The following is a 13,538-nucleotide window of genomic DNA, read 5'->3' as shown; positions in this document are numbered from 1 at the left end:
TTAGTATATGGTATAAAAATGATTTTTGTCAAGATGTTATGTATCTTGTTCAAACAACTTTCCCACCACACGCCATAAAGGACAAAACTTCTTGTCATGGAAAAAATTGTATTCTAATTTTTTATATGTACTTTTAATGAAAGTTATAATGTGGTGCAACAAAAAGATTTAATATCTATTTCTTGGGATCGTGTGGTACTCCTCTCCGATGGGTACCTCACACGTCAAACCTCAACCCGCCTACTCGAGTATTGTATGGATATGCGGGAAAGGGTGCTCCTAGGTGTAGGGATTGTGCCTGGTTGCGAGAAGTCATTCCTCGTAAAGTCTGGGATGCAGATACACTTGCGCGAATTCGGGTGATGGCTACAAGGAAGGGTGGCGAGGAAGATAAAGGGAACTGTAACCAACTAGGGATGGACGTACACTCGTAAGCTATCAATTGGGTTCACAGGGATAATCGTCCTGGTCCTCCACAAAGCGCCCGGGTTGGTTCCTTCCTCTGTCGTGCGTGGGAAGCTCTTGAGGAGGGAGTAGGATGAGTTGCTAAAACGAATGAAATGGAGGATCGACCCGTTATGATTACGAAGACAGACTGTTGCATTGGCTGGCCAGCCGAGGGGGGCTCGGTATATCTAAATCTGAGCAAGCAAAAAGAATAGATTGGTTCGATAAGAGGGTCCCCCAACTTGGATCACCTTAATAGAAAGCCCCAACATCCATTATAATGAACCCGATACCTCGAAAGACATAACTCCAAAGCTAGCCGTCGTAAACTCAGAGGCTACTATAAGACTGACCTGGGCCATGCTTTGTATACGTAGAGGCGAAATCACTTCTCTTCCGGAGGGAGCAGTGATAATTCTTTGGCTTTGATCTCGCATCTGTGTATCCGGAGATATGGGATATGGAATATAGGGGCGGGAAGCCGTAACTTAGTTAGCCTATAATTGCTCGACGACCCAGCATCCATGACCCGCCGGTTATTGACGGCCCGCATCCATGACCCGCCTATTGATCGGGTTTTACAGAAGTAGGAGGAAGAACAAAGAAAGCCGGGCCGGATCAAATCATCATTCATTTCAGCTACACTAAGCACTCATCATTCTACCATTTCCCTCCTAATAGCAATACCTTTACAGATCTGGTTTTACTTCTTGAGTGGTGTTTTTCTTTCTAATGAGATTAGCTTGCTTGCGCGTAGAGGTACAAATCCGTGCGTTTGTTGTCTCTGTCTGTAGAGGAACAGTACGATCCTGGACTGGCCTCTTTCGCATGACCTGGAGAGGCATAGGTCCGTGCTACTAGAAGGCCTCTGAACTCCTCCCTCAAGACACTGGTTGCCATGGGGACGGGGTAGCCCCGACTTCCACAGGTCCTTGGTTCAACCTCCTAATGGGAATTTAGGTCCTTGCGCGAGCGTGTGTGAATTTGTGTTATCCCTGCGAGAAGGCATAGCATCAGGTTATCACTTAAGCATAGCGGCGGCGGTAAGGCCGAAAATGAATGAGAGCCCTGAGCAGAGCTCAGGTAAGATCGACCTTTGCTATGCTCAGGTAAGTGACCTGAGAAGGTAAGGGCTATGCCGCTATGCTTATCCTGAGCTATGCGCCTGAGCTGGCCTTCGCTATGCTCGCTCTTTGAGGGGAATAAAGAAATGTCTTCGCTATGCGTAAGACCGGTCAAATCTATGCGACCTTAGCGCCCTATATTTCCCCCAAAGCCCGAGCTAGCTCAGCTCAGGGTTCTTTCACTCACTATCGATCGTAGTTGCCGTAACAAATTATGAGGTTCCTCGAGTGAGTGCCGCGGAAGGTAATGCCACCGACTGCGGCGGGGCGCTATTGGCCGGCCCACTAATCGCTATATCCTCGGGCTTCGGTTCGGGCTCCGCGTTTCGAGTTCGTTGTCCTAACCGTCTCCTCCGCTCCACCGGAGCCCCTTATTATTTCATTTCTTACTAGCTAGAGAGGCTCCTCTATTCCCTACTGCTCTAGCCACGATATCGCTATAATAGCTCCTTAGGTAGCTCGCACCTGAACCGAATTGGCCTGTTCGAGAAGGTGCGGCTGAGCCAGAGTGGGCTCAGCAGTCGGCCTATGTATCCGGGCGCACGCGTAGAGGCATGATTGGTTCCACGAATCTCACTGCACTGACCGTGGCAAACTCCTTCTCGTTGCACCAAAATGGAAGTCTGATTCAAACGACCGGGTACAGCATCACATTTGACACCTGAGGGAGGTACAGCCCAACTATGAAGTACATCAGCAGATGTTACAATCATACGTAGAGGAGTTTTGGCCGGTACAACCACTCGATTGTCCACTTCTAATAAACGTGATTGACCCAATTCTAAATCATCCTCTGGAATCGTATAACTGTCAAAAGTTGGTGACTGTTCATCGGAACTGTTATAGTCTGAATACTCATAAGGTTGGGTCGACGCCCAGCCCTTGTTCGGGTACATCCGCCTCCCCCCAAACTGTACTTGCAAGTTTCCCCGCAAAAAGCTCTCCACGCCTACCCTACCATTGACACTCGGGCAGTCTACTATTATCCAGTAAGGTGGTTCCCCCTCTCTCAGGTAAAGACCGTAAGACGTACGTGGATCGAAGGCCCTAATATATATTGACTCGTATGATTTCGTTGACTTTAGTTTCGCATAAAGATCAAGGTCCCGGAGGGGCTTGCGCTTCTGAGGGCAAGGAGATAAGTACTTGTCATATGGTGAGGGAGAGGAAGAATGGCTCGACCAGCAGGCCGCCATCATGCCCCCATTTGATGGGAAAAAAAATTCATCAAAATAAAAAGTAAAGAAAGGGGAAAAAAAAATTCATAAAAAAGTTCATTGTGAAAAAAGAAAAATTACAGTTGAACAATGTATGACATGAAGTTAAATTTTCAAATGTGATTGATTTAAAGAGATGGAAATATCTTGGAAATGTATCACATTGTGGAGAAGGAAAAATTGAGGTGATGTGGGGTTTTATAATTAAAAAAAATTAAGCTCAAAACATCATAAAGGAAGAAATTTTTGGAAGATGAAAACAAAAAGCTAAGCTTTTCAAAAAAAAAAAAATTCAAACTTCTCTTTGGTCACAAAGTTGAGATAGTTGAGGACACATGACATGTTGCATTAAGAAATTTGGGTCCATGCAATACATGGTAAGGAAGATTTCTTTTCCAGATACAATATGTCACATGCTAAGTCACCTGACACGGGGATTCAGGATATGGGGATTCAAGTGTCGGATTCGAACACATTGACCCCCGGAACAGGACACGTAGGATTCATTATATATATATATATATATATATATATATATATATATATATATATATATATATATATATATTAGAAATTAGATATTTCTTACACAAATTCTCATTAATGATACAAATTCATTGATTTCAAACATAGATCTTCATCTAGATGTTAGTTTTACTGTAATGTAGATAGGTTCCCAACAGTTTTACTCATCAGATTCTAAACCACATAATGTCAATAGTATGGACAAATCATGCATATAGAGAATCATTGGCATTGGAGACATTAGTGGCAGAATGCAATGTTAAAAGATAACATGTCTAATGGTAAAGATTTGATGATATCTAAGGTTGTGCTAAAATAATATAATATATACTTCGACTTCAGTAATCTAATTTTGTCCACACTTAGTCAGTGTTATTAGAACCAGAACCAACCAACAGTTAGACTGGTACAGAATCGGAACAGGCCCGTGAACCAGTCTACTAAAAAAAACACAAAATATGCAGAATTTAATGATTCACACATACACACATAGGTATATCTTAACCATTAGGCACCAATATGTAAAGTTTGTGCATTTCAGGGTTTGAGAGTGAGGAGGAAGGGTTTTCACTTTTCCCATTATTTTTCATTCCCCTCCCCAGAACCACTGGTGTTCCCATATTCCATTAGTGTTTGAATTGGTGTGAAACAGCTGGTGTCAATACCAAACCAGTTGTGAATGGGTATGAACTAGCCCCCTGATCTAGTTTAGCGACTGGTTTGAAGACTGAACATCTGTACTAGTGTGGATCAACTGGTCTTGATAACACTCCTTGGTAATGAAATCATGACAAGTACTAAAATAAATCGAGTCTTCGAAAATCCTTATGGGTACGTAGCTACCAGTATGGTTCTAACAAAAATAACCCTCATAAACCTCATAAACACTCCCTCATAAACCTCATAAATGCTCCCTCATAAACCTCATAAACCCTCACTTTTTTGGGATTCGAATCCCAAAATCAAGACATGATGTGTCCTAATGGGACACAACAAGGATTCGATCGTGTCCCATTAAGACACGTCGTGTCCCATTTTTGGATTAGAATTTCCATCGAATTGTGTTGGATTCGTGGGATTCAGACACGTGGCCTGTTTTGGATGAATCTGGTTTCATAGGTCACATGAAAAATAAGATGAGATATAATATATTACAAGAATGCAAATTTCCAAAAATACATAGGTACCAAGAATTTTTTTCCAAGATACAATATGTCACATAAAAAATAAGATGTGGTGCAATATATTACAAGAAAGCGAATTTCCATAAAAATGAAATGTTACAAAGATAAAAACTTTTAAAGGGTGTGAAATACCCAAAGAAAACAAAACAATGTGTGAAATATCATGACCAAAAATTGGCGGAGTGTGAAATGTCATAAAGAAAAATTATCAAATGGAGTGAAACACCGCAAACACACAAGTGCTGAGGATATGAAACACCACATAGAAAAACAAAAAAATTTGATACATCACATCTCAACAAAAATATATTTCATATAATATATCCCACCATCACAAAATATTCATCTCAACAAAAATATCTTTCATATGATGTATCCCACCATCACAAAATGTTCTTGGTTTGATCTATCATAAGAAAAATAAAACCACTGCAATTCACAAATGAAAAACCATACCATATAAAGTGAAAATCTTCTTGATTAAAAAAGTAGAAAAATGTATCACGCGAAAGTGAAAATTTTTGCTAAATATTGTTGTAACAGCTAAACCACAAACTCTATATAAATCTTTAATTAAAAAAATAAATAAATAAAAAAATAAAAAATCTTATATCAATACCATTGGCACCTAACCATTGACGATATATATTGGCACCTAACCATTCGGTGATATATATATCCACGGTGAAATACGGATGACATAAATACCATACACATTTTTCAAATACAAATAAATGTTAATTTAATGGACAGGTGAGGAGATCCGGTTGGGGATCCTCTAGGTTTATTATGCACATTGATTCATGGTGTACTATGTTGTATCGACACTCGTCCTTAGCAACATGCAGTGGGTAGTTGTTATTTGGGTCAGTACTCTCATTCAATCATGCCATCTGTAACGACTTTCCACCATTGATCTTAAGTCCTCAATCTGATGGTGAGGGATGGGTAGGGTTTATCCCTCTAACCGATTCTTCATGCCCGCACCTTGGAGGTCTCATTGTTGTAGTTTCTCCTTTGTTTCGTGTTGTTATTCGATGCGAAGTCACCATCTGGTTACAGTATGCTCTAATGGTTGAAACAGTGGAGGTTGTTGAACCCATGGAACAGGTATGCCTTACAGTGGAGAAAATGTTGAACTTCCATTGCTCGGGCTTGAAGGTCTGTTCTTGATTGGGTTTTTGCTTTAAACCTATTCTAATGGTCTTTCTTCATTATGTAAGAATGGGTCATGAAGCTTTGGAGATGGTGGAAGGCAAAAGGCAACAAGGGTCATCAGAACCAAGTATACTTCCACAGTGAGAAATTCAGGGTGGCAGTCCTATCTTAGTCTCTTACTCGTAAAGGGTTTTCCTTCTAGTCTTTTTGCTTGCGTTAACCTCTCATTTCATAGCTAAGTCTCACCTTGCTTTACAGGTAGGCGACTCACCAAGGCCATGACTTTGATTCAGGTAATACTCTTCCTTGGTTATTATTCCGTTTATATAAATGAACAAGGGTTTTACCTCCACTAGCTTTAACATACTATTGACCTCTATTTATAGGTAAGCAACTTTTCGAGAGGTCTGTTGATCAGGACCGCGGCCATTAAGCTCATAAGAGATTACTGAATTCTGGTTGATTTCCAGGTTGGAGCTAATTCTTTTGATTACTATTCTGGACTTAAATCATTTAAGGATTTTATGTGGAGGGTTTTCCCATTATAAGCAAATTTAGGTTATTAATTATAAGCACAGGTTCTTTAACTTTTATTTCTGGTTATTAGACAAGCTCTGGCTGTCGAAAACTCCCTTTTGAAATATAAGTTTTGAGGAATGAATAACTATGCTCGACGGTTACCGGAAGTGGGTTTCTAAGAGTCTGTTTCCGTTTTTCTTTGTGGGATGTGCTGTAATAACTTTCTCAATTAATTTAAGGAGAGGCCGAGCATGCCTCCAATCGACTGTACTGATGGCATCGACTGCTTCATAGTTTCTAAATTTGATTAGAAATACATGCTTTTTCAGTTTAATCATGTTATATGAATGTTTACATCATTCTCACCTTTCCTGTGCATCGGTGTTTTGCAACATGGTTGATAGAGGCACTGTATTTATTTAAAAGTGATAACTTCTTATTAAATGTTCTTGTAGCATTACGTTTTTTATCTAGCTTTTATTCATTGTAAAGTCCTGTAATGATAAGCGTTTCGCTTCCATTTTGTGTTAACTGTTTACTTAACTCAGATTAGGAAATTGTTTCATATTTGGACGAATTTTAATCTTTCTATTCCACTAGACTTTATGATTACTGTACGTTTCGTCTGAAAAGATATTTATGCTTTCCTTTGCTTTCTTGATAATTTATATTCATAGGAATGTATTCTAGGATCTATATCAGTATATTGTCAGTGATACTACTCTACAATTTATCTTATTTTCCTATTCTGTAAAAAAAATAATTCAGCTGTAATCATTTAGTTTATCCATTATTTATTGAGCATTTAATAAAAATCCATGGCTATTAGTTTAGTAGTAAGCCTTCTATGCTACTTGTTTGTTTACCTACAATTCACATAATAATATCTACAGTCCAGCATAAAATCTTTACACTAATCATCTGTTAATCCTGTAATTCAAGTAATCATATTTACAGTATAGTAATAAATCTTTAGAAGCTTGCTACCTTACTTCATTTGTTAACCTACAATGGAAATGCAATCAGAAGGTCTCTCCTTCCAGCCACGAGTCTGGAAATCACGTCTAGACTCTCCCCCGAGCACCTTCTGTCTTTCACACTAGATTTTGTCCAGTTATAGTCAGTACTATGGGCCTCAGGATTCCCGTCCAGCCTCAATCTCTATACTCTCTTATTGACTGTGTTAAGCAACTTTCCTAGTGGTTTGTTCCACCCAGCTCTAGGATAGCCTTTTTTCTCCTCTTCCCCTCTCTATATTTCCCTTCTCAGGTAGAGGGTAACTGTTTCTTGGCAACCATTTCTTTTAATTAAACAAAAAAAAAAATGTATTCTTATTAAAGTAGTACTACCAATAATTTAGGTAATCTCAATGTATGTTTCTTGGTAACCCATCCTCTGTCAGTTAATATTTAACATAAAAATGTAATAAAACCTAAAATAACATTTAATAAAAAACAACTTAGTAGTCTTAGTAATTTTTATGCAACTTGGGGTGTTACATCCCCCCCCCCATATGAGGAAGATTGCCCCTCGTGTTCTCTCTACTTTCATAAAAAAATGTTGAATAAGCTTTCCGCATAAATTCCTCCTCTTCCCAAGTGGCCTCTTCCAGTCCAAAGTGCTTCCATTGTACTTTAACCTAGGTGATGGCTCGCTTCTACAAGTTGGTTTCCCGTTGATCGAGAATACGAAAAGGTTCTGCCAGGAACTCTCCTTCCAGTTCGACCTACACCATAAAAAAAACTCTCAGTTACTTCTGTAAAAAAAAAAGAAGACAGTATATCCAGTCTTATACCCATTAAATTGTTTACCTGAATATTTTCCCAATCAATAATGTGTTGAGGGTTATACACATATTTCTTTAGTAAAGATACGTGAAATACATTGTGAACCCAAATGTGGCATCGTAGCACAAGCCTATAGGCCATTGGTCCAACTCGTTCCAAGACTTGAAAGGGCCCGCAGTATCGGGGTGCTAATTTAGCACAACCCCGCCACTGTAAGGAACTTTTCTGGGGCTTCACTCTTAGATAAACATGATCTCCGGGTTGAAATTCCCTGTATGTCCTCTTTTTATCTGCATACACCTTTTGTCTATCTTGGGCCGCTCTTAAATTTTGTCGAACTTTCTTAACAGCCTCTGCCATTTTTGCTAGCATATCTGGACCCAATACTAACTTATTAACCAAATTATTCCAATCTATGGGTACTCTGCACCTTCTCCCATACAACACATCGAAGGGGCTCATGCTTGGTGATTCGTGATATCCATTATTATATGCAAATTCCACTAGATGTAGGTAATCCTCCCACTTGTGTGGTTGTTGCATCACGAACATGCGTAGCATGTCTTCCAACACCTGATTTACCCGTTCGATATGTCCATCTATTTGGGGGTGGTAAGCAGTATTAAACTGGATCTGAGTACCTAATCCCGCAAAAAAAAATTTCTAGAAGGTGGATGTAAATTTCACATCTCTATCCAAAATCACCACTTTGGGCATCCCATGTAAACGAAAACTTTCCTTCATAAATATTTCTGCAATTTCCACTGTTTTGTACGTGGATTTCGTAGGTATGAAGTGCGTTGTTTTACTCAATTTGTCTAATACCACCATAATTGAGTCATGTTGCTTCCTTGTATAGGGTAAACCGGTGATGAAGTCTAAAGATATGGTCTCCCATTTCCATTCCAGAATGCACAACGGTTGTAATAATCTGGCGGGATGTTGGTGTTCAGCCTTCACTAGCTGACACTCCAAACATTTGGACAATTATTCCGCAATATCCTTCCTCAATCCAGGCCAAAAGTACCCTTTTTTGATGGTTGAAAACATTTTCTGGTAACCTGGGTGGCAAGAACAAGGTTTGTTATGAAACTCATCCAATATTAATAGTTTAACCGAATTTTGGTTAGGAATGTAAATTATGTCCTTAAAAGTAAGGAGGTTATCGGAATTTATTTCAAATTTTGATTTTTCCTTTTTCAGTAGAGCTTCTTTTCTCTGTTGCCAAAGGAAAGTATACTCCAGGTATCTTCTAGTTTCTTCCTTTATGATTTCAGGAATATTTGAACTCACTTGGCTCATTTGGACCTCATAGATACAGTGTAACTTCCTGCTCAGTGCATTGGCTACACGGTTTTCATTTCCTTTTAAATGTTTCATCTCAAAGTCGAATTCGCTTAAGAAGGTCGTCCATCTGGCCTGTCGAGTGTTTAAGCTAGACTGATTGAAGAAGTTTGTAAGACTGCTATGATTTTTTAGCAGCAAAAATTTCTTTCCCAGTAGGTAATGTCGCCACATTTTAAGTGCATGTACTACTGCTGTCAATTCGAGGTCATAAGCTGAATATCGTTGTTCATACTCCTTCAACTTTCGAGATTCATAAGAAATCACTTTTCCTTCCTATGTCAGCACTCCACCAACACCCTCTTTGCTTGCATCTGTGCAAACCATGAAATACTTTTCCGAATCTGCCACTTTTAACACTGGTGTGGTGGTGAGCAGATGCTTTAGTTTTTCAAAACTTTGCTGACACTCAGATGTCTATTGGAAAGCGTGTCCATTTTTTGTAAGGAGGTCATGGAAAGGTGATCCTTGAAAATCCCTTAATGAATCTACAATAATATCCATCTAATCCCAAGAATTATCTAATATTAGCAACATTTTTTGGGGCTCTTCATTCCATGACTGGTTTGATTTTTTCCAGGTCTACTACAATGCCATCTGCTGATACAATGTGACCCAAGTACTGGATTAATCTTTGAAAAAGTCACACTTGCTTAATTTAGCATACAACTGATTTTCCCTTAATGTTTGCAATACTATTTTCAAATGTTCTTTATGCTCCTCCTGGTTCTTAGAGTATATTAAACTATCATCTATGAAAATTAGCACAAATTTATTCAGGTAGGGCTGGAAAACACCATGCATCAGACTCATAAATGTGGATGGAGCATTTGTGAGGCCAAACGGCAATACCACAAACTCATAATGACCATAGTGAGTACGAAATTTTGTTTTGTAAATATATTCATCTTTTATTCTTATTTGATGGGAACGGGATCTTAGATCGATTTTCGAGAATACCTTAGCTCCCTGCACCTAATCGAATAGATCATCGATACGTGGTAAAGGATACTTATTCTTGATGGTTAGTAGGTTTAACTATCGATAATCGATGCATAATCTCAGGGTCCCATCCTTTTTCTGTATGAATAATACAGGGTCTCCCCAAGGGGACATGCTGGGACAGATGTACTTTTTATCTAAAAGTTCTTGAAGCTGCATTTTGAGTTCTTTTAACTTAGGTATGTTCATGCGGTAAGGGGCTCTACATATAGGGGCTTCACCCCGAATTAACTCAATAGTGAAATCAATATCCCGCTTTGGTGGTAAACTTGGAATGGATTCTGGAAATACATCCACAAATTCCTGAATGGTAGGAATATTTTTCAGCGAGGTCATCTTATTTCTAGTGTTTGTAAATCTCACCTGAATAACATATATTTGACAACCTTTTCTAATACATTTTCCTAACTGATTAGCAGTAATAGGATGTAACTTGGTGTTGGTTTCTATTCCTTGGAGTTCCTTCCTTTGACCTGATTCTAAAATAAAACTTACAGTTTTCTGTTTACAATCTACTAGGGACCAACATTTTTCCAACCAGTCCATCCCAATTAAAATATCATAAGAACCTAAAGGAAATATATTAAGTTCAACATAAATATGCTGCCCTAAAATGGTTATGGGACAACGTTCTATCTTTGCATTAACCTTTCTTTTTGTCCTAGTGGCTAATTGAACTAACCAAGGTTTTGAAAATTTTCTGCTCGATAGTTGACACTTTTCTACCACTTTAGGACTAATATAGCTTAAGCTAACACCTAGATCAAATAAAACATAGATAGTTTGCTTAACAATCATACCTTCACGTTCAATCATTGTGGGTTGGAATTCGGCCTGATGATCATCCAAGGTAGCGTTAATTCTGGGTATGCTCCTTGCTACTTCCCCAACTATGGATGCTTCTTGCATATTCGATAATTGTTCTGTTCTAGCCCGTTGTGGATGATTTTTGTAATAATGGGGTTCTCTACATCCCTAGCATTGTAGCGGCAGTTTTGATTTATGATCATTGACAGATTTAGTGACTCCCCCTGCTGGTCTGTTCTCAAAATATGCAGTTTTGGGCTGATTCCTGGCTGGAAACTTGCTGAAAGTCCTTTGTTGTGCATTCCTTTTGTTAACAATTTTTGCGTGTCTATTTGGAAATAGACTTCTACCCTTCTTGTTCAACCCCCCTTTTGGTCCTTCATTCTTTTGTTTCATTTGCTGATAACAAATGCGGTCTTTTTGCACAACATCGTCCATTGTCTTGGGGTAGTCAAATTCGAGTTTTTCCTTCATAAAGTTTGGTAAATTGCTGATGAAACGCTAAATTTTGGCATTTTCCTCTTGCATCTAAGGCATATAGCATAGTAAGGCTCTGAATCAGGCCACGTATTCATCCATGGTTAAGGTCTCCAATTTTAACTCGTGGAATTCCTTCGCTTTTTCATCATAATAGCGCTCGATTAGATACTTGTCCTTAAAATGTTTTTGAAACTCATTCCATGTAACCTACTCTTCGTCAATTTTTCTTACCGTCTTGATTTCCTCCCACTAGAGAGTTGCTTTTCCCCTTAGCTGATAAACTGCTAATTGTGCCTTCAGTTTGTCAGTGTACTCATAAATCTGAAAGTACTTGCCCATATCGATTAACCAGGCCTCTACTGCCTCTTCAGATTCTCCCTCAAAGAGTGAGGGTTTAATTTTTTTAAATTCTCCTTCTAGTTCTGAGTTTTGTCTTTTGGTTTTACGCTGGTCGGAGACATTGTCTCAACGTCCCTCTTCATCTTCCCTATGTTTTTCAGCTGACTCAACATGTTCTTCTCCATGCTGAGTGGTCGAGGTCTTTTCCTGGTCTTCTGCACTAGGGTCTGGATGGCGTTGATTCTGTCGATTGGACAGACTTCTTAGAATTGTCTCATGTTCTAAACGCATTCGTTCATTAGCTGTTCTTAAATTAGTCATTTCTGCACGCAACTGTTGCACAGTTTCGAGTAACATTGCATTAGCTTGCCAGGATTCTTCGCCCAGTTGTATCCAAATACCCTAATTAATATTCACATAAATTGTTCGGGTAGTCTAGAATTCCTTTGCAATAATCATAATATATATACAATTTCTTAATAATATTATCTATCTAATAATCATAACATTTTTAATTATTTCGCTTTACTCGTATTCTTCAAATTTTCCATAACAATATTAACCAACCTAACTCCTATAATATTTTCCTTAATCTAGATGTTAAAATCATTAATTATTTGATTTTACACATATTCATCAAATTTACCATAAAAATATTAACAAAAGTAACTTACATAATATCTTAATTAATCTACCTGATACAAGAGAGCCAATTAATCTACCCGATAGAAGAAACCCAATCATTATTTGAAAACTCAAACTCGGTATTTCTATATTTTTATGAGAAACTAACCCAGCGTTTTCACCAAATTACTATTTAGAAAGATTAAGGTTTTTCCACAACGTTTCCACATAGGCACGTAGTTGAGCTTGCTTGACAATCATAATAACCTAGCAAAGTAACCTCTTATACAAGTCCAAACACTTCCTCGCTTTGAGAAATCAAACCCAGTATTCTAGGAGAAAATAACTTCGTAATGGGGTAACCTGGAAATATGAAACAAGTAACTCACCCATAGTTCCAGAAGCGTCGCTCCCTCCACAAAATGTAACATGCGGCTAACACTTCTGGCAGTCTTAGCACAAAAAATGACATCATTGCACCTCCCAACATCAAGTTCTTCATTAAAGCCATTTCTCTATGTACTTAAAAACCCTCCAATCTCTTCCCGTACTACGAACATGTACTATTTATACAGGCTAGGGTTAGCTTCAACTCTTCACATTAAGTTAAATGCACCGACGCCTTCCATATCCACAAGGCTTTAAAAATGGTTTAGCGCGGGCGAGGCGGTCATAAATTATGTATATAAGTAATCCATTTGCTGGGGAGGCACATGCAACGACTCTGACTTATTGCAATTGAATTGAGATGTCTGCATGTGGTTGATATGGCAAAAGGAAAAGAAAGCGTGCAAGAAAAGCTCCCGGCTCCACCGTCTGCGCTGCCTGCTTTTAAGAAGACCGTTAGCTGCCAACGTCAATTTTTGGCCCGCTGAAACGTGGGTCTTGATGAGCTACTTCTCCCTTAAAATTCCAAATTCTAATATTTAATTTAAAGAGTAGTGTAACGAGGTTATATATATATATATATATATATATATA

General features: G+C 38.6%; 1 protein-coding gene across 1 annotated transcript; it reads right to left on the bottom strand.

The window, feature by feature from the left end:
- Positions 1 to 1,868: 1,868 nt before the first annotated feature.
- LOC149248409 (cytochrome c oxidase subunit 2-like) lies at positions 1,869 to 2,767 on the bottom strand. The gene has a single exon (XM_089449724.1). The coding sequence runs from the start codon at positions 2,765 to 2,767 to the stop codon at positions 2,009 to 2,011; it is 759 nt and encodes a 252-aa protein (XP_089305850.1). The 3' UTR covers positions 1,869 to 2,008.
- Between the last annotated feature and the right edge of the window lie 10,771 nt (positions 2,768 to 13,538).

This window comes from Pinus tabuliformis, chromosome 7, assembly GCF_031772625.1.
Source record: "Pinus tabuliformis cultivar Carrire ecotype Pingquan chromosome 7, CPIR1, whole genome shotgun sequence".
NCBI classification, from domain to species: Eukaryota; Viridiplantae; Streptophyta; class Pinopsida; order Pinales; family Pinaceae; genus Pinus; species Pinus tabuliformis.
Note: the sequence above shows the minus strand (reverse complement) of the source record. Positions and strands in the feature narration are given on the sequence as shown.